Source organism: Dysidea avara, chromosome 3 (genome assembly GCF_963678975.1).
Source record: "Dysidea avara chromosome 3, odDysAvar1.4, whole genome shotgun sequence".
In the NCBI taxonomy this organism is placed as follows: domain Eukaryota; kingdom Metazoa; phylum Porifera; class Demospongiae; order Dictyoceratida; family Dysideidae; genus Dysidea; species Dysidea avara.
This window is the reverse complement of record NC_089274.1, coordinates 4,845,926-4,868,274: the sequence shown is the minus strand read 5'-3', so window position 1 is coordinate 4,868,274 and position 22,349 is coordinate 4,845,926. Positions and strand designations below refer to the sequence as shown.

The window sequence follows — 22,349 nt, the reverse complement described above, 5'->3', positions numbered from 1 at the left end:
CAGCTAGAAGAAGTTACTTTGTAGGGAGTTCAGTTACAAAGAAACCATCATGTAGAGAGTCCAGCTGAAACAAATCACCTGTAGAGAGTTCAGCTACAAACAAATCACCCTGTAGAAAGATCAGCTAGAAGAAATCACTTTGTAGATAGTTCAGCTACAAAGAAACCATCATGTAGAGAGTTCAGCTACAAACTAGTGACCTTGTAGAGACATCAGCTGGAAGAAGTTACTTTGTAGAGAGTTCAGCTACAAACAATTCACCCTGTAGAGAGATCAGTTAGAAGAAGTTACCTTGTAGAGTGTTCAGTTACAAAGAAACCACCATGGAGAGTTCTGTAATGAATATATGTACTACATATATAAAAATAATGTACATTTACTGATGAAATCAGAAATATTTTAAAGTATTCAACATCTGTTTCATCTTTTCTTCTTCCTGTGGTAAAGAAAAAAAGATAGGTTAAAAAAACCTCAAAGCCGGCCTATTTGGGGTATACAAATACAAAAAGAAGTGAAATCTAATCCAAAACAGTCAAGCTGTAAAAAAAAGAGTGCGGCCCCCAAAAAGGCTATGGTGAAAAAAGATGCGAAATCCAAGGTAGCGGCCAAGAAATGGCTGTGATGGTAGGTTAATGGTAAAAATTTTAATAACAACAATTCAGGTGAATTTTTGTGCCGCTTGGTCTTGACCGCCACCTTGGATTTCACATCTTTTTTCACCATAGCATTTTTGGGGGCCGCACTCTTTTTTTACAGCTTGGCTGTTTTGGATTAGATTATAATAAGCAGGCAAATACTCTAGTCTAATGCCTGTACAAAGAGACAATATATGGAGAAGGTTCAAAGCATAACATTTATACAATATCTTTAGCAACCAATTTCTTTCTACCCTTTCATGTCAGTTTATTGAGATTTAAATGGCTTGCAGCTACATATGTAGTACAAAAATAGTCATGACCTCAAAACTCAGAGAACCTACACTCTCAGATTCTCCTAGTTTTATTAGTATACTTCACATGCCAGTAGTGCACGCAAGTCCCACCTGGATGTCAGATTGTGGTAAGAGCACTGCACTACTCAGGTGCTAGGAGTCAACATAGGTAAATCCTCCTGGGGCACCACAGGAGGCTGTACCATCTCTCACAAGTGAAGGTGAAGGCACCCGAAGTCCCACCTGGACCTTCACCCTGCTGGACAGTTTGCTTCCCCAGTTTACACCAGGTAACTATTGATGCTACAGCTAGGTGGGTTGTTTCCCCAGTTGGCACCAAGCCGTCAGGTCCCATTTTAACAGCTGGGTAGACTGGAGCAATGTGAAGTAAAGTTTCTTGCTCAGGGAAACAACAACAACATAACCAGAAATTGAACCTGGAACCTTTCAACTACCAGGCCAATGCTCTGGCCACTTGGCTATTCTACCTACTTGGCTATTCTATCTCACACACAACCAAGTGGCTAGAGCGTTGGCCTAGCCGTTCTAGCTCTAGCCACACCCACACACACGCATGCGTACACACCCACACACACATATAAATAAATAAATACAATGCATATGCATAAGGCATATCAATGGATGATCCAGTATAGGGCAAGAGTGTCTCCCTACTCCCCCTATAAGTTATACATGCATGGATATGTACTTAGCATACCTGACATACATGTCCATTGAATTTAGAATCATTAAACAGCTTCAATGAAAATTTAGGGAAAGATATTTTACTATCCTCCCCTACAAAAAGCAATTTACAATTGAAATATCCTATTAGAGCATTCCAATACTCTAATAGAACAGTCATTGCAAAACTGAACTGAGTGCACTGTTTACCGGGGCAGTTCTAGAAAATTTTCTGAGTGGTTTCTAACTACAAAGTAGAACAGCACATTAAGCCATAATCATGGTCAACCCAGGGAAGATCAGGCATTTGGTTCCCCTGACACAGCATGGTAAAGTAGCTAGCAATGAATCCAAAACATTATTTCACATTGAATCTCACTTAGTTACTATTAATTTTAAAGGTGTTTTACTAGAGAAGCAATTTTGGATGATTCCATGACAAAGCAAAAGACTAGAGGTTTACTTTACATTGTGAAATAAGTAATCTCTTAGTGATTTTGGCTTAAAATTGCTCTGACTATTCTATTAGAATACATCAATCTTCTACTGAAGTATTTTTCAATTTCAAAAAGAAGACTGGATTCAGGAATCTAGGTGAAACCACCCTAAAACCATTTACTAGGATCTACCTCTGCATGCATACATGTTGATGCATATGTATGTACATGTTTGTACATTATGCAAACTTACAGAAAATATCACCAATCCTTCACTAGCATGTTTGAACACAGAATGAATCTGGTTAGCACAACAGTACACCCTATTGAATAAATGAAGTACAAGTAGACAAAGTTGATGTGAAACTCCAAATCATAATTAATGCATGTGTTTGTTAAATGCACTCGTGCATATATTCTTACCACAATTTAGAACAAGTTGGTGAAGATTTACAATAGTTCTTTAGATGGTCCACAATGTAAGATACATAATTAACATCTGGAGGAAGGTTATCTGTTAGACCTTGAAGAAATAAATCTAAACCACTGGCAAAGTCATCATCATATACGTAGGTCTCTCCACATATCTAATAATTAAGACTTGTATAATGCTCATGTACATGTGAGCTAATTGTAGATTCTAATCATGCGCAATCAAGACACACGGTAGTGTGTCGTGCGGCCCAAGAAGTTGGCGCGTAACACCCGTGAGTATATTGACAGGAAGAAAGAAAACGTAATTTTCGCACCTCCGTAGCTCTGTGCTGCCTTGATAAAACAAGACGATTTTTGCTGTGGACACTCCCTCCAATTTCAGCACTCCACATTCCAAATTTGAGCGAAATCGCTTCGAGCGTTCCCAAGATATGTGACTTCAAAAATTGGCTTAGTTTCTTCATTTTTTTTCTTCTTATTTTTCTTCCTCTTTTCGCACACTTACAAAAACTGCTATAAAACACGAACGCCATATCCGATTGCCTTGAAATTTGGAACACAGAAGGGGGGGTATAACGGCGCATCTCTGTACCAACTTTGGCTGGAATACGATAAACAGGCAAAGAGTTATGAGTGATTATTCACGAAAAATAACACCAATATGTTGTCACGCCTACAGGGTAAACCGCGTAAGGGAAGAAGCTGAAAATCGGTGGGTGAATAGGTTAACTATTGAACCTAAAACCTTTTGTGGTTTGAAAGAAATCGAGCTAAAAACCAGAAAGATACAACGAAAACCCAACAGTGTGTAACAATTATGCAATCGAGATTAGCTAATAAAAAACGACTGCTTGCCACGCCTACCAGATAAACCGCTTGGGGTGATGCTTTGAAAATCGCTGTACAGATGGCGTTATCATCTTAGAAAGGATCTTCAATGGTGTAGAAGAATCAGACTTAAAGCCACGGAGTTATAACACGAAACCCAACTTGATGTAGCAAGTGCGAGATCGAGATACTCTAATAGAGCAGTCATCCTAATAGAGCAGTCATCCTAATAGAGCAGTCACCCTGAAGAGAATTCAAGAGATCAGCTAGAAACAAGTAACCTGTAAAGAGATCAGCTACAAACAAATCACCCTGTAGAGAGATCAGCTAGAAGAAGTTACCTTGATGATAGTTCAGCTACAAACAAATCACCCTGTAGAGAGATCAGCTAGAAGAAGTTACCTTGTAGAGAGTTCAGCTACAAAGAAACCATCATGTGGAGAGTTCAGCTGCAAACAAATCACCTGTAGAGAGTTCAGCTACAAACCAATCTCCCTGTAGAGAGATCAGCTAGAAGAAGTTTCCTTGTAGAGAGTTCAGCCACAAACAAATCACCCTGTAGAAAGATCAGCTAGAAGAAGTTACCTTGTAGAGAATTCAGTTACAAAGAAACCACCATATAGAAAATTCAGCTACACACTAGTGACCTTGTGGAGACATCAGCTAGAAGAAGCTACCTTGTAGAGAGTTCAGTTACAAAGAAACCATTCTGTAAAGAGCTCAGCTGCAAACAAATCACCTGTACAGAATTCAGCTACAAACAAATCACCCTGTAGAAAGATCAGCTAGAAGAAGTCACCTTGTAGAGAGTTAAGCTACAAAGAAACCACCATGTAGGGAGTTCAGCTAGAAGAAGTTACCTTGTAGAGAGTTCAGCTGCAAACAAATCACCTGTAGAGAGTTCAGCTGCAAACAAATCTCCCTGTAGAGAGATCAGTTAGAAGAAGTTACCTTGTAGAGAGTTCAGCTACAAAGAAACCATTCTGTAAAGAACTCAGCAGCAAAAAAATCACCTGTACAGAATTCAACTACAAATAAATCACCCTGTAGAGAGAACAGCTAGAAGAAGTTACCTTGTTGATAGTTCAGCTACAAACAAATCACCCTGTAGAGAGATCAGCTAGAAGAAGTTACCTTGAAGAGTGTTCAGTTACAAAGAAACCACCATGGACAGTTCTGTAATAAATATATGTATTATATATATAATTTGTACATTTACTGATAAAATCAGAAATATTTAAGGTACATCTGCTACATCTTTTCTTCTTCCTGTGGTAAAGAAAAAAAGATAGGTTAAAAAAGTCCCAAAGCAGGCCATAGGCCGGCTTTGGGGTATACAAATACAAAAAGAAGTGAAATCTAATCCAAAACAGCTAAGCTGTAAAAAAAGTGTGCGGCCCTCAAAAAGGCTATGGTGAAAAAGATGTGAAATCCATGGTGGCGGCCAAGAAATGGCTGTGATGATAGGTTAATGGTAAAAATTTTAATAACGACAGTTCAGGTGAATTTTGTGCCAATTGACCAAGCGGCACCAAAATTCACCTGAATTGTCATTATTAAAATTTTTACCATTAACCTACCATCACAGCCATTTCTTGGCCGCCACCTTGGATTTCACATCTTTTTTCACCATAGCATTTTTGAGGACTGCACACCTTTTTTACAGCTTAGCTGTTTTGGATTAGAAATACGCTAACAAACAAGCATACCAATGAGAATCAAGAAGTGTGTATGGTACAAATTTAGAGCAATCAATGTTCTTGTTATATATTATGGTTACATAAGTCTTCTATTGCTATAGCTTAGTTGTGTTAATTCACATAGCTAGTAAGTTATGTACATGCAAACTGTATACATATAAACTTATTGAGCACCTTAGTAGACTGGTTAAAAGGACATGGCATGTTACTTTTCCCATGAAAAAAATGATAAAATGTGTGCCTGTACTCTTCCCTCAAGTGTCGATTAGTTGGCTTGTCAAGACCAATATCCTGCATAATAACAAATCCTAACAAACACCATCATGGCATCCAGAGATGTTTCCTACCTTCTCTTCAGTAGGTGATACAAGATCTAAGTATTTTAGTAACACATAATTATAGTAGACCTTTTTTAACTACAGTAGGACCTCAATTATCTGAATCTTGATTATCCAAACAGTATAAGAGACTGCTCTATTTGAGTATTTTGTCATTAGGTGAATGTTCTATCAAAGTAAGCATGTATGTTCTATTAGAGTAGTTGAACAGAACTCTGTATATTAATGCATGCCCCTCATTTATCCGAAAAAAAATCACTTATCTCAACACTGGCACACAGGTGTTCAGATAATGGAGATCCAACTGTACATACAGAGATTATGATATGCATTGTGAATGCTAGAATGTGTTGAACACAACCTACCATAGGTTGCTACAGACTTTGATGGTCCAGTAGATCTTGATCCACTAGTATGTGAAACTGATGCTGATAGTGCAGCCTCATTATTTTCTGCAGATGCATTAAGGTGGTATATCTTATCCAGTATCCTTGCATTTTCTGGCTAAATGATTATACAAGACAGGCTTAAGGAAAAATTAGACTTGTTTTAAAAGTTTGATTAGGGATCATGGAAACAAGGGAAGTTGCCTACACTTGCAGATATGCTAGTGAACATTTAATCCTTAATCCAGTCTAAACCCAAGACCAAGACTGAATTAGGGATTAAAGTATATCTGCAGGTGTAGGCGACTTCCCTTGATTCCCCAGTCATAATAATGTTACAAAAAAGTAAACAAACAAGCTTAAGGAAAATTAGAAATTTTTAAGTTTGATTAGGGATCATAGAAAAAAAAGTAGTGAACCCACGCATACTGCATCAAAAGAAAGGATGGTACCAGAATGAATGTTTTCATCTGAACGCGTGCTCCAGTTATCAAAAACTGCTTCGAAAATGCAGTGGCCATTACGCTTCGCTTTCAGCTATGTTCAGCCTGTTACACAGCGCTAAAAACAGTAGAAGAAATGCCTCTGCAATAATCCAGTCACCACAAAAATACAACGATTCATGCCCCCCCACCCCCACCAACTATTAACTACTGCCTCGAAAGTGCAGCAGCCATTACGCTTCGCTTTCAGCTATGTTCAGCCCGTTACACAGCATTACAAAAGAAGAACAGTTGTTAGAATCGTCTCTGCAATCAGTCCAGTCACCACGGAAAATTCAGACAATTCCCATTTACAAACATACTGTAGGGAAGCCATGAATCGTACTACTGAAACTCGACACCTTGTGCTGTCAGCAAAAAGAAATGGGACACAAAGGAGGACAAAGGTAAGTACATGATGCGTGCATTGTACATACTGTGGTATGCCAAAAGGCACATCTCGGGACGAAGCAACGTTGAACAGTGAAAAAATCAAGCCCATAGCCCTAGTCGTTATCGAGTTATGCTTGCCTGAAGACATCAGGCAGGTAATTAGTCAGTAGAAAATTCCATTGAATAAACTTTTTTTTTAAATTTCATAACAATTTATTGGAAGCCTTCAGGATCACGCTGAAGGCACTTTAAGGCTTCACTATCCTAACCAATACTGCCAAGGTGCCAGGATGGAGTTGTAAAGCTGGTTTTTGGGCAATGTTTAGCTAGAAAACCCAAATCTCCATGATCCCTAATATACAGTACTACCATACCATACTGTATGATTATTAGCATGTACACAAATATTGAAATCCCTTTAATGCAAAGAATAATAACATGTACCTAGAGAAACAAGTTGATGTTGTACAACTTCTAAAAGCCAGGTGCTAGATATGTAATTAATCAACAACCCCCCCCCCTTGGAATGATGTCTCACTGAAATTATCTTTCCTGGAGTGGAGCTGAAATGTGTGTCCAATAGAATGCTTAAATACCCTTATAGAGCAGTCAAAACACTTTATAAAACATGTTCCTAATAGTTTAAAACAAACAAAAAAAATCCAAGGGGGATCGAACCACTGACCCCTTACTTGAGAGAGTCAGTGTAATGCCCAGGGGAAGTTCTAGAAAAAAATGCTGAATGGTTTCCAACTTAAGGGGTCCATACAGTGGTATTGGAATTAGAACCTACTATATAGATTATTTAGTTAACTACAAGTGATAATCGCCCTAAAATGTTAGTTCTAAGCATATACAGAGAGATTTAATACCTTATCAAGCAGTTAAAGAAGTTATCAAATCAAGAACGATATTGTATTTAGAGGCGCTTAATGCATTCGAAGGTGCAAATGAAGCATTTTGGATCATTTTGTGTGGTGAAGAGTAATTTGATCACTAGTAGCTACGTAATAAACTATCCAAGTACTTAAATACGTTACTTTGAAGCTAAAAGTTAGTTCAGCATTTAATTATTTGTCAATCTCAAAAGTTGACTGGTTTCCGGAAACCAGTGAAACCCCCTTAGAATCACGTCTAGTAATGCCACTGTACCAAGTGTTTCCAAGTGTCTAAAGGTTAGTTTGATAAATGCTCTATGTTTATTAACTCAGTAGTCAACAATGCCAAAAGAGTTTTTATAAAATGTAAATAGAATATTTTTGACTACAGCAGTTGGTGATATGCTTCAAATTGTGCCTATATTAATTCTGTTGAACTTTGAGACCCTGCTGCCAGAGATTCTATACTCTGGTCAGACCCCCTTCACAACTACTTCCTCCACCACTGATGTCAAGTGTCTATCATGCTTTCTCTATACAATCCCTCAAGGCTGCCCTTTATTTCTGTTTGCTCATGTAGGGGACATGCCTTCTTTCAAGTCGAAGAGATATGTTTTTCAGGGGTGTAGCCAGGATTTTTTAAAGGGGGGTTCAAACAGCAGTATTGAGTTACTAGAAGCAGGGGTCTGGGGGCACAGCCCCCAGCCACTGAGAGACTTTCAATATAACGAATCAAAACTCAGCAAATTGTTATATTTTATGCAAAAAGTACATTAACTATAATGCATATAAGTGCCCCTGGGATGAAGCTAGTACTAGATAAAACTACGTACCTAGTGGAAACAGACAGCATAACACATAGAGACATATATAGTAATCTGTAAGTGATAGTTATCTCACTGGTATAGGAAATACACTGATACAAATGTCATGATTTACAATCAAAACATACTATACAAATATGCTTAGCATGAATTCATTTTGCATAACACAAGTGATAAATTTCTGGAGTTCTATATCTTTTAACACTGCACACCAAAGCTACAGCAGTATAAGGTCATGCTCAACTTCGCATTTAATGTTAGAATGTCTGATATGGATATTTACATACATGTTCTATTAGAGTATACCTGACTGCTGTATTAGAGTATATATCTGACTGCTCTATTAGAGTATATCAACTTTTTAACAAGTTTTGAAGAGGGCACATGTTAGCTACCTCTGTAAATCCTTCCCTGGGAGATGAATGCAAGCTTTATCAATTGTTGTGCTGTGCCATTACACTACATTACTCACACATTGTGTCCTGCCACACTAAATGGTGTGTTAGGGTCCTGCTTGCAGAAGTTTAAATTTTACAGGGGTGGATAGATGGATAGATAGATAGATAGATAGATAGATGGATAGATAGATAGATAGATTAGATAGATAGATAGATTAGATAGATAGATAGATGGATAGATAGATAGATAGATAGATAGATAGATAGATAGATAGATAGATAGATGGATAGATAGATAGATAGATAGATAGATAGATAGATAGATAGATAGATAGATAGATAGATTAGATAGATAGACAGATAGGTAGGTAGGTAAATAGGTACACGCTTAAAAGCACCATGTACAAAAAATACAACACTCAGGGGATGTCTCGAAGCTAATGCTACACTCAGCTTCATGTATTAGCCCCTCAACACACACACCCTTATAATGGATTTTCCATATACATGTGCGGCAGTGCTTTAGCTATAATTTACATGGACATGCACAATCAGAATAATATTTATACATACTTACATCCGGTTCAGTTATGTTTAACTGCTTGATGTCTTTGGATAATTTACTACTGGAAAAGTACACAAAGGGTAAATCCTATTATATGTGAAATATGCACAGTATTATTGTGATACAGAAAAACTTGTCAATACTGTCAGCTAGAGCAATAAATATATCAAAAAAGGCTATTGGAAGTTGTCACATTTGGAAATTTTTACAAAGCACTGAATTTTAGCCTTAATTCTTATAAGAAGTGAAGTGTGTATTAAAACAGCCTAAAAACTACTTCATGTCCTCTTTTTGTAGCTTTAGCTTGGTCCCACTGATCAGTTTTAAAAAATCTTGTCAACAGCCATTGTTTCTTGCCCAATAGAAAATACATGTATTTGCGTTACATACAAATAAGGCAAAAGTGTGTCCATTAGAATCCATAATTTGTGCCACAAACCATACATAAAAACAAAGCCCTTGATCACTTTCATAGTGGCAATTATTAAAGTTGACTCCTCACAATGTGTACTCCATACAATTTTCTATAGGAGAAATTCATTACCTCAGTACGCAACTCAAAAGTACACTGGGTTACCCTTACCCAAATTCGCTAAACTCGATCTCATTTGATGAGTTGAATCGTACCAAGAGTTTATAATGAACTCTTGATCGCACTGATTAAGAATCCACCCAAACTAACGGCTAAACTGGCCATTTTACAAAGATACATTACAAAACATTCAAAAAAAGTTTTTTCACAGTACAATTTCATACCTGGACACATAAATTCACTGTACAACGCTCTCTCCTCTTTTTATTGGTCGCTATAAAAAATCTTACATATTACCCAATGCACAATTTATCAAGGATTCTGATAAATGCAACCCCATCTCTGTAAACTGAAGTATGCGGAAGTTATGATGAGTTGTTTGAAAAATGGTGTTATTTTAATTTGTAAAAAAAATTAAATGTACTGTAAATGCGACAGTTTTTGATATGTATGATGCATGATTAGAAGACTCTGCATGTGGTTTCTTTTATAGTGGGGCTTATTAAGATAGTATTTTTAATTCATATAGTTAGCTTTGAATTAAGTGGTATTTTATTTCACCCTGGACTCTATGTTTTTATCCTGTAATAGAACTAGCCTATACTCTCCTCTCATTTTGGCATATAAGACATCATGTCAGTTATTGTTAATTCTGATGCTCCAGCATGACCAATGACTCTCAAGCACAAAATTTCTGGCCATTAATAAAATTAATGTGACCGGATTTTGGAAAATCAACCTTAATGTTACATTTTACAACTCAAATGCTTTTTAAGATCAAAATATACATTCCAAACTTCCATCAACTTTATACACCCTTTGCAGGTGAGCTGCTGCCATAGCAACATTTGTCATTTTGGAGTACAACCCGTTTTGCAACCCTGATAGCATAGGAGTAAGAGCATAGGTTTAACCTGGTCAACCTTTGCCATAGAATACAGAAGAAGCAGCTCTACTTACTGGTACTGTTTTACTCTTATAGAAACCGACGCTATCAGGGCTGCAAAAACGGGTTGTACTCCAAGATGGCAGATATTGCTATGGCAGCAGCTCACCTGCAAAGGATCTATAGTGATTGGAATCATAAGTAATTATAACAAATTTTGTGAAATATTTCAGTATAGCTGGTGCATAAGTGCTTAAGTGGTGACACATAAAAGAGTGGATTTTGCTCTATGTATTTCACTTGTGAGCTGGACTGTTTTTCCAAAATTTGGTCATACTAACACACCCCACTTGCCACACGCACAAAATCAGTGTCTCACTTTGGAGATGTACTTTCTGGAGGTTTCACCACAACAACTGGAGTAGTGGTCTTCAATGTGATCGCTAATGTAACTTCTCCCTTAGAGGACGGTGCATCAAGCTTGTTCACTATTTCCAAGTGGTATTTACCCTTCTTAATATCGCTGCATATATCTTTTAGTTCTGGAATTGTTTCCGCCACAGAATCTGATAGGCTGATATTGATTGAAGGTGCTGTACTCGTCATTTTAGTGAACGGTAACGTATCAATCAGTAAACGAAGCACTAATTTATAAGAATACCTACCGAAGAATACAGGGCGATGAGCGAGGAGTTTATTACAAAGTCGAGTACAAAGTTCCTCTTTTCTTCGTCCGCACACAAGGAATGCTTTACGAAACTATTTACTGGAGAGTTAAGCATTACACGGGTAGGAGAAGATGGAGTGTTCTCAGGAAGGATCCACAGGTACTGCAATTTCAAACAACACATTGTGTGGTAATGGGAGTTATGGGACATAGATATTGGTTGCCGAGTGCCTCATTATGTAATTGTACATTTCGCTGTTTCGCAATGAACAACTAACTGTAATGTTAAGTGTGGGCGTGGCACGCACCAGAATCACCGAGAGAATCACTCTAGCATTCAAGTACAAAAATTACTGTTGTGCATCAATTCCGTGTTACGGAATCGTTCCTGCCGGTCACATTGGATAGAGGAATTTGTGAGAATGAATAAGCACTGAAGTCTTTGTTGGGCAGTAAGGTAAAGCCTGAGAGCTATTTGTAAAATAGTATGAATATTCCAGTTCACTCACAGCCTCAAGCTTCTAGGTTGGCTTTATTCATCTGAACTAAAAAATTTTATAAATAGTTGAATAGTGTGTTAAATCAAATAATGTCATGCCGACTGAATAGTCGAATATCCAAATATTATAATATCATACAGTACGGTAGTACTGTAGTAGGGACCACAAAGGAGTAGGTGTGGCCCACAAAATAACATCACCCAAAAACATGCAGCCTCAATTATCCCTGACAACGATGAGGCAGTGATTAGTTAGGTAAAACTAAGCCCAAACAAGCTTTCAGATCGACCCAGAACACTTTCAACAAGTTGCTATATACAGAGTTTTTAAAAAATTATTTAATGGAATTTTCTATGACTGACTGACTGAGTAAGTGAGTCAGTTACTTACTCAGTCAGTTACTTACTCAGTCAGTTACTTACTCAGTCAGTCAGTCAGCCTTCTGAAGGCTGTCTGAGACGTCTGACGTCCTCAGACGTCTGAAGGCTGTCTGCCTTCAGACAAGTGTAACTTGATAACAGCTTAGGCTACAGGCTTGATTTTTCCACTGTTCGATTTCATTTCGACCCAATAGGTGCCTTTTGGCATACCACAGTATGACTACAGTAAGTTTTTAAGAGGTAATTTAAATTTCGTGTTCATAAACCACCTGTACAGAAAAGTCACCCCATTATTCTTTTTTCAGCAAATCCCAAGTATTGATAAAGTATGAATATAAGGTTTGTATTTTGGGTAGTAATTCCTTGATGCAGTATTGCAGTGCACAGAAACACTTTGAAAATATTTATTCTACATTGATTTTCCTTGTCTATTGCCCTACATAAATCCGGATTGTGTTATACAAAAATGATGTAATATAGTCCCACGCCTTCTCATTAAACCCATCTATATAGAGTTTTTATCTTACTAATAGAAACAGTTCCAATTGTAATATGGCTGAGGAAACCCAAATTTTTGTTGACACTTTCAAAAGATCTCTTTGTTGGTGGCAATAAGTTAATGAAATTAAGTCATTAAACTAGTAGATAAAACAATATACTTCTGTATCCTGACTGAGCCTCATTATTCTTGCAACCCTGTTAACCTCTTCTTGATTAATTTACCTTCTGCTTCATTTTATTTGTTTTGCTGGCTGTTTGTCTTTTACTTTCTTAGATTAAACCCATAAGTTCCTTAGCCAGTTGGTAAAATTCAAAACCTTTTGTTGGGTCCATGGCACCTTCAGGTAAGTCATCAACATTTAAAGCATCCAACAAGTATTGTGTCACTCATTTTTATGTTGAAATAAGTGATCACACACACGCACGTACACGCACACACATACACACATTCTTTACTGCTGTATACATACATAAATGATCTATTTAGACTATCTTAATCTTTGACACAGAAATATTTCTTATTTCAAAATATCTTTGTAGTCTAGCTAAAATAATATTTACCAATACGTAGGGTAAAGTGGTATGAAGGTAACAGGAAACAAGAATTATTAAATGTTGGCCTTATATAGATGCGTTGTAACCTAGGGCGTGGCACTCTATAAAATCATGTGCGTACAATAGGACGTCATTTTTTTAGGGCAAAGAATGTATGTGCTCTATACTAGGAAAATTTTTTAAATGCTACTGCGAAGGAATCATACTTAAAGTTAATTTATTGGTACTACAGGGTGAGTTGGTAGGTATTGGTACATATCATATACTCGTGTCCCAGTGACTAATTCTGCTTAGGAAAATTTTCTCATTAGAACACTCAATACTTTCCCCTCACTTTTTCCTGGAAATCCAACTGCGCCTTAGGTTACAACCTGTCTATAAGGTATGGCCTACTAGCACCCATTTTTTTTATGTCCATGCAGCTGTGATTCCTTGACATCAGACTAGAGCTGAAACAGATAGCAATTTTTATTATCTGTCTATCCTGAACTAAACCTTTCCTAAAGATAGTGACAACTATAAAAACATGACATATTTTACCATGAACCAACTGGCTATACTCATAATTTAGAACAGAAGCAAGCATGGTATTCGTACAACCATTGGGATTGCAATATAATGATTAGTGTAAGTATGTATGCCACTCTGGCAGGGAAGAGCAGCTTGTCTGACTGTTTAGAGGTAATAAACAATCATCAATCAATCAATCAATGTAAAGGCTTTGTATCAAAAAAATTCATCATGAAATTGCTTTAAATTATTAGAAACTATCCTGATGGCTTCAAATTGTTGAAATATTACCCAAATACAGTAGCAGGTACAGGGAGGTTGCAATGGTTTCAGCTGAAACCCCCTCTAAAAATTGTGCATGCCCCAAATGTATTTACGATTAGTGTGAGTGATAAAATCACCAAGTGTTATACATACTGTATTATATTGGGACCTTTTCTACTAGCCAAACCATGGTCAAACTTCACACTTTTACCTTTGAAATCACTGAAAATGCCATTACAGCTGGCATTTAAGCATGTTAAGCACCTCTAAAAATAATTATTGTTGAGTACAAGTGTTGTTTTGCTTCACAACTTTCTGCAAAGGCCTGGTTTAGTAAGATTCAACTTTGAAACAATGTTTTGGAGTGATTTTTTGCTAAGCTATAGATCTATGTAACTATAGGCCACTGAGCTATCAATACTGAGAGCGGACTGAGTTAACATTCGACTAGCTACATATATACAATTCTCAGTCTGGGATCACAATTATTGAAAACTTCCTGAACCTGAAACCCCCACTGAAAAATCCTAGATTCACCACTGAGATATCCCGTTAATATGGATACTTCTGTTTCAGCCCTACCTGGGTTAACAGGCCAATGCTGTAATGACTAAACAATTGGACCCTCAAAGCACACATGCCTCCTGTAAGGATTGAACCCACTACCTTCAGATTGTGACTACCTACTGTGCTGCTTCCTGTTCATAACACACTGCTGCCAGCTATCTTGACCACTTGACACAATACCTAATACTGTATGCCTTGATTTGATACATAAGAAGTATTGTAGTAACTATAAACATGTAGCAGTGGTGTTGCAACTAATGGAATACGGAATGATTTGAATGCTCCTCAAGAATTAGTTCCTGGAACTGATGGTATACTGCCAAGCAATACAAAACCCATAATGATGGACTTTGGGACAACCAGAAATACTGATGACACTAAACAACCAAGTGAACAGCAGAATGGACAACAAAAGCAAATGCATACATCTATGGAGGCTATCAATCATATGGCACAGTTTTCTTCAGACATGTTAAGTGAAGCTAAGAGTTCTTCAGAATTTTCAGTTGTACTTAATGATGAAGAACTACATTTTGCTTATGGTGTACCACAAGATATGGGCACCCAATCTAATACAGAATCATCCCAATTCCAATCTAATGAAATATTCCTATCAAATGTCACCGTAACCATAACTAATTCATCAGCACGTTTAGCAATGTCCAATATTAAATCAAGTAACATATCTACTGGTGAGATTTTTTTAAATGTTGTTTCAATTCAGTTGTATAATACACATGCACATCAGTTGCTGTGAAAGGTAGGGTGCATCCATGTGCTGCACGAATGAAGTAGGGATCTATGCACTAATATTCAATGAAACAAGAGACATGATGTTAGCACATGGATCTAAATTAGTAATTTTTAAATACACGAAAGGAGTACCCTTAATATTATAATATTTCTATAGTGTGCTTTGTTATGAAATACACTTGCGTTTGAAAATCCTTGAGAAGTACAAAAGTATTGAAACCTCTTGAGTAATACTCAGCAGGTTAAGTAGGAACCAGTATGAATTCATTTGTTTCTCTGTAGTCCAAAAAAGTGTTCTAAAGGATCCTGACACAGCCGCTGACTTAAGAAAGATTTTACCCCAGGAATAGTGAAAATGTATTGCACCAGCTCTTTGAATGACATACCTATTAACAAAATAGTTTTTTGCGATATAACTTATGCACCCTTACAATCCATTCTAAGTCCAAGATGTGTTTCTCTATAATTTGAGAACAAAACTAGTGAGTCTCAGGTCTGAGTCTGCATGAAATGCATTAATACACAACTTGCATATTAATGTAGTACCCTGATTTACAGGAATGGCACTTACAGAAAAGGAAACTCGTGATGGAGCAGTAAGTATGTGTTGTACAGATCTCTTGCAACATCAAATAGCAAAATGCATAAAGTGTGGTATGGCTTCTTACATGTAAATAATGAATAGTTTACTCCCATTATGATAGTTGTTTACTGTTAAGTTGGTGTTTACATATGTTGCCTATAGTATGGATTGTATAGAACAACCTTTTTTGAGGTAATTAAAGAAATCATATGGCACTATTATGCTTTTTGGATTTTGCTCCTGCGTTTCAAGAAGTAGGGGTATTGATGTGTATATGTACTGTATGTGGATAAGTAGTTTGTTGCGGTGGTTTCATGCAAGTTAACTTCATTTTCCTCTTAGTACATACATAATGTATAAGCATATAGCAAGAAGCTACCATAATCGGAAATCAGTTGTAATGGGCTGTGGCCAGCAGATTATGGGTAGTTGGAAAAGGTGGATACAGTCGGACACGGACACAGACATTTTCAAAAAGCATTTTTACATTTATGTAACAGTTATATTTCATACAGTACAGTGTACCTAATGCTGTTTTTACAGCATTCGCTTCCAGACCCAGGCGTCGATCTTGTCATAGCGCTTATCCATTTATAAGCGCACGTGCGAAGGACTAGACCAGCACTCCACAGCATTCCAAAAACCATTATAGTGTTGCACACATGCTCTAAAGTCTAATATAGTTGTAGAGATTAGCTTGTATGCCCATGCAACTTAGCTTAGAGGGCCAAATCTACAATCTTATGCCTTTTAGTATAAGGCGCAGGTGCTTATACCAAGTGTTGAGGGTTTCAAGGACCTGGCCTATGAGATTAGGTTGGGACATGCTAGATTAATCTCTATGACTCTGAATTAGATTTCTAGAGCACGTATACAACACTATATGGTCTTTAGAGTGCTAGTCTATCCTTCACACATGCGCTTATATATGGATAAGTGCTATGACAAGATCGATGCCTGGGTCTGGAAGCGAATGTTGCTGTAAAAACAATGTTAGGTATGAAAAATAACTGTTTTGTAAATGTAAAAGTGTATTTTAAAATTATCCGTGTCTGTGTCCGCGTCCGCGTCCAACCGTATCCGCCTTTTCCAACTACCTGCAGATTATTAGTCTATTCAACTTCAGCAGCTGGAGGGCTGGTGTCAAAGGCTCTGGTATGTACTTAGGTAATTTGTTTACATTTTGTAATAACCACAAAGATAAACAGTGATGGTTCAGGCCCTAGCCCACTTGTCTGACTAGCAACTTTGAGTTGAAGTAAGTGTACAATTTCACAACATTGGCTCTACTTTTAGTGGAGTATGCACAAGTATAACCTGTACAGACCTACAATCGGGTATCGGTTAACTATCAGTAAAACAGGGTAAAATATATTGGATATCGGTTTTCCCTAAAAAGTGGGGATCAGTACAACTCTAATTTTGCCTATTCACATGATTAAACCAGATGCACCTGGTTTACTGAATGGTTTTCGTAAAAGTGTGTGTGTGTGTGTGTGTGTGTGTGTGTGTGTGTGTGTGTGTGTGTGTGTGTGTGTGTGTGTTGTGTGTGTGTGTGTGTGTGTGTGTGTGTGTGTGTGTGTGTGTGTGTGTGTGTGTGTGTGTGTGTGTGTGTACCTATCTATGTTTGTCCGTACACACCCACGTGAGCAAAATCGTTAAATAATGGTAAAAGCAGCTTTTATGTAAGAAGTAAAAGTGAAATGAAGTCTGTATTAAACTTCTGCACAGGTGAACTTTGCTCTGAGGTGGTTTCTTTTCAGCAGACTGAAATACGGGTGTGGCAGATTTTCTCAGGTTTTGTAAACTACCTTCCCTTTGAGTTTTCAAGCATTTAACAACTGAAAAACAATGGTGCGGGCCTCGTACACTACCAGGAATAGCCTATTGCTTCGAATTTGAAAGGGGGCGTATCCCTTACGTACACGAACAAAAATAAAGACAGCTTTGAGGCTTTGTTGAGAGAATTTGTGAGGAAAAAAAACAAAGTTTAGAAGATACTTCTATGCGTAATATGTTGGTTAAAGCGGTTTGTTTAACAAGCGCTTCCTTAGCAGTGCATAGCAACATAATTGAACGAATTACGAAAATTTTATGAATTACGAAATACGATAATTAGCTAATAATATTATTGTACAACCCAAAACTACCCTATTGTAAAGTAGTAATACAATTCATAGTAGTATATACTATCTATGGTTAATTCCTGATGAATTAGCTAGCTGCATGACGCCTGGTTTTTAGAGGTAACACAACATCAAATTGTTTGTTTTTTTAACTCTTGTTTTGCTGTAAACATTTACCATTATTATGGTATATAAATACAATAACTGTTTATCTACATGCCTTTGATACAAACCAGAACAACTAACTGAGTGTTGTGAGGCTTATTCCATATTACTGTTGGGTGAATTTGTATGCTGATGATGAACATGTACATAGTGAATACATTTTTGATATATAACCATGCTTGTTTATATCCACCTCTTTGATATTGCTGGAATTCAGGTGAACATGAACAGACTACAGTGTAACCCTTAAAGGTTTGAGTGTTTAGGTTTGAATAGCAGGCATCCGTTTTGTCAATGTTTCTGATGTACATTTTTTTTACTTCTGGTGACTGTTCTAATAAAGTATTTTGTTACAGTTTTTAGTGTTGCTGTCACTGATTTCTTTTAATCCACCACAAGGTACTCCTAGCATAAATAAAATTGCTTGAATACATACAAAAGCTGGCAAGAACACTAGGTGACAGCAAGAAATAATGGGGCAATTGGAAACAGTGGAAAATGGAAATGGAAAACAGAAATGGTCAAATTACTATACAAATGTACCCAGAGTAAAACCTTTGTTTAGTGGCCCCCTCTTAAAGACCATCTTCTTATAAAGACCACCTCTGTACAAAGAACATGTTGTAATTAGATCTCAAAGATGGCTAAGGACCACTTTGTGGCCACCTTTGATAAAGACCACATCTTTACATGGTAATATTTGGTATGTATTTCATGACTCATATCAATGTCATCTCTTTGTCCACACTTCACTCAAGTTATATACCATCATCGCTTAGTTTGTACCAGCATAGATAATAATATGGTACCAGAATGTGTCATACAAGAAATATGTTCCATGTAAGTCAAATGTACAGTAGCTAGTACACTGCAACCTATTGTATCAACGAAAAGGGAAGTCTCATAGAGGATGGTGACCTTAAGACACTAGTCTTTTAGCTGTTTTGATAAAGCAGTCATGACATAGGATATTAGGAACCTGCTGTTATTGCAATATGAAGAGGTGGTCTTTGTAAAGAGGGGATCTTATAAAAGGTGACCATGAAGTGGTCAGTATATGCCTTAGCCATCTTTGAGACCTAATTACAATGTGGTCTTTGTACAGAGGTGGTCTTTATAAGAACGTGGTCTTTAAGAGGTGGCCACTGAACAAGGGTTTTATACTAGGATACATTTATATGATGATTTGACCATTTTCTGTTTTCCATTTCCACTTTCCGTTTCCAGTTTCTATTTCCACTGTTTTCAATTGCCTGAAATGATGATGACCAAATGACTTTTCAGCTTTACATACATGCAAATATGGACAAGTTTGGTTATTTATGACACATTGTATTGTACTTCAAAATAGCATTGTGATTGATTTACTGCCAAATGCCTTCAGACAAGCACAACTCAGTAATGGCTATAGTGTTATGGGTTTCACTATTATATGTCACTTCAGCCTGATAGGTGCTTTTTAGCATACCAAAGTAGGTTTGTATAATGTGCAGATCATGGACTGACCTTTGTCCTCTTTTGTGTTCCATATATCTTCTTACTTGTGGCAGGAAGGTATCAATGCATGGGTATCACATCGATGTATTTGTGTGTGTTGTCTATCACAACGAATAAAACATGAATCTTTTGAAACTTTACTGTTTCACATCACGCCTCCAATGATCGAAGCAAGCAGAGTGATTCTAGGCAAACCTCACATAGGGCTATGTAGTATTAGCATTAGTATAAGGGTGTGTATTTTGTTATGTAATTATCACCTCACATGTCTAGTGTTGTTCATTCCTTTGCTGCAACTTATTATGTTTACTGTAAGGAAAAACTAGAAATTTTTCTTAGACTACTAGTAGTTCCAAACATTCGTCATTCTAGTTTGCAGGGGTTTCCCTAAAGAGTGGTAGAGTGGCGCAGCACCGCTCTACTTTATTCAAAATTCTTTTGATGTGGTAAAAAGAATGCATATAATTAACAAATTGACTTTTATGTTGGTAACAAATTGACAATTTTACCGCTCTACTTTATTTTGCTGGGGAAGCTCTGGTTTGTATGTAAACAGTGTAAATAACTTATACAACAGTGTTTGTGTAATTTTATCCACACATGGTAAATCATAAATCACAAAATCACAATTGTAGCAAGTTTTATGTTGCTTGCAATATCTTTTTTTAGTTAACTACACAACCTTCTGAAGTAAAACAGGTTGTTAAGCTCTCTAAGAAGAGGATTCACACACTGTACTCCATTTTACATGGAATTGAAGTTCCCGTTTGCAAGTTTTATAAAACGATGAAGGTTAGTTGTGATGAGTACCTTAATACAATAGAACACATTTAAAGTGAAACCAGTGTATGAAGGCCAACCAAAGGTATCCTGATTATCTTGATTTTTCACATACTAAGGGATACATTAGAACCCTTACCAAATACAGGTATCATCATTTTCAAATGTCCCAATTAACAGGTTACACAGTAGTTGACAAGTAAAGAAATAAATGTTCTGATTGGATTTATTGCTATGTTGTGGATTTACTTGTAATAGTCCATACTAGCAATGTTTAGCAGTATATTTCTTGCTTATTAAACAGGAATGTCACGCTCACTTTGATGAAGAGTTTGCTAGTGGCTTTGAAAAGTTCCTAAGTGATTCACCTGCAACTGCACAGGCTGCTGCCAACAATGATGACAATCAAAATGATGACATGAAGTACCATCTTTACATTGTTCATCATTTGCGACATAAAATGTGTCCATCTACCTGTGATCAGTTGTGGTAAGCTGGATACATTGCATGTGCCTGCAGAAACTGATATCTATACCAAAATACCCAAGCTGTGGAGAAGGGTGCGACCCCTCAAACAAGCCAGGGTGAAAAGTCAGTCATTGTGAAATCAAGACTGGCAGCCAAGAAATGGCTGCAATGATGCTAATCCAATCATTTTGTGATCATTAAAAATGATTGGCATTAGCATCATTGCAGCCATTTCTTGGCCATTCACCTTGGCTTTTTTTGGAAGACCCACACTCTTTTTCACAGCTTGGTTGTTTTGCTATAGATATCACTTAATTTTGTATTTGTAAGCCCCAAGGCCAGCCTATGGCTTCTTGTTTATCTTTAGGAATCGTCAAACAAGAAAAAGGCTTCTAACTACGTATGTGTCATAAACTGAGTCTAATAATTATCATGTAGCTAATACGGTGACTTTTTACTTAACTGAACCCTGTACAGGGTGTTATCTGTAGCTGAACTCTCTACATGTTGTATTTTTTCTCCTTTCTGTACCTTTTCAAACATAACAACTTTAAACAGGCTGTAGGACCAGGTGTCCTACAGACCTTAAGCACTTGTGGTATGTATAAAGCCTTAATAAGAAAAGTAAAAAATAAAAATAGCTGAACACTCTAATAGAGTGACTTATAACATATCTAAATGTTCTAATAAGATGACTGCATTATTAGAGTATCTCAATTGTGCACTGTTGCACCTAGTTGGCTTTTAATCTGCTAGACCAATTTTCAGTTGACTTCATCAATTAATTTGCCTGGTAGATGTGGCAAGTAATATTTTTTTATTCTAGTATACACACAAGCTTGAAGACAAGTTGAGTAAAGCAGCCACACTCAACGGTGCTACACTTCAACATCTACCATACACCTATTATTAACAAAATGTGATTGTGCATTTTGTTACACATAGCAAGCGTTTTTGTTATTGTTATCGCAATTTCTTTTCATACCACAAAATGTTTGCGCTATGATGATTACTCCATGCACATACCAATTATCCCTCAGGGCGCCGAGGGTTATGGTAGTTGTTTTGTGTGGCTCTGTGTGAATTTGTTTGTTACCACTTTAACTGCTGCGTACTTCATTTATAGGTTAAATACAAGGTGCCAATAGGCTTCTCTTGATGAGTTTAGCAAGTGAAACACGTGTGGATTATTTTGCAAGCACTTTATTTAAAGGTTATGGCAATATTTGCTGTTTGTCTTGGCCTTCCTCACTTCTTTGTGAACTCTCAATGTACAAAAGTGATAGCAATAAATTCTTTTCAACCATAGTACATCTAGCAATACTCCACTAATTCA

The 22,349-nt window shown here is 37.0% G+C and overlaps 2 protein-coding genes across 3 annotated transcripts in view; one reads left to right on the top strand and one right to left on the bottom strand.

Annotated features, from left to right (window-relative positions):
• LOC136249015 (uncharacterized) overlaps positions 1 to 11,353 on the bottom strand; it is a 39,706-nt gene extending 28,353 nt beyond the window's left edge. The window contains exons 1-7 of one of the 2 annotated variants that reach the window (XM_066040897.1): positions 11,077 to 11,353; positions 9,292 to 9,340; positions 5,719 to 5,857; positions 5,363 to 5,388; positions 5,190 to 5,306; positions 2,476 to 2,639; positions 2,306 to 2,375 (exon numbers count right to left, since the gene is read on the bottom strand). In XM_066040897.1, coding sequence (XP_065896969.1) covers positions 2,306 to 2,375; positions 2,476 to 2,639; positions 5,190 to 5,306; positions 5,363 to 5,388; positions 5,719 to 5,857; positions 9,292 to 9,340; positions 11,077 to 11,303 — 792 coding nt within the window. In that variant the 5' untranslated portion in view covers positions 11,304 to 11,353. The remainder of the gene's footprint in view (positions 1 to 2,305; positions 2,376 to 2,475; positions 2,640 to 5,189; positions 5,307 to 5,362; positions 5,389 to 5,718; positions 5,858 to 9,291; positions 9,341 to 11,076) is intronic. The other variant, XM_066040898.1, reaches the window with a different exon arrangement.
• Positions 11,348 to 22,349, top strand: part of LOC136249013 (uncharacterized) — a 31,310-nt gene continuing 20,308 nt past the window's right edge. Inside the window, exons 1-5 of the mRNA XM_066040893.1 lie at positions 11,348 to 11,524; positions 14,882 to 15,333; positions 15,953 to 15,990; positions 20,435 to 20,557; positions 20,850 to 21,034. Coding sequence (XP_065896965.1) covers positions 11,379 to 11,524; positions 14,882 to 15,333; positions 15,953 to 15,990; positions 20,435 to 20,557; positions 20,850 to 21,034 — 944 coding nt within the window. The 5' untranslated portion in view covers positions 11,348 to 11,378. The remainder of the gene's footprint in view (positions 11,525 to 14,881; positions 15,334 to 15,952; positions 15,991 to 20,434; positions 20,558 to 20,849; positions 21,035 to 22,349) is intronic.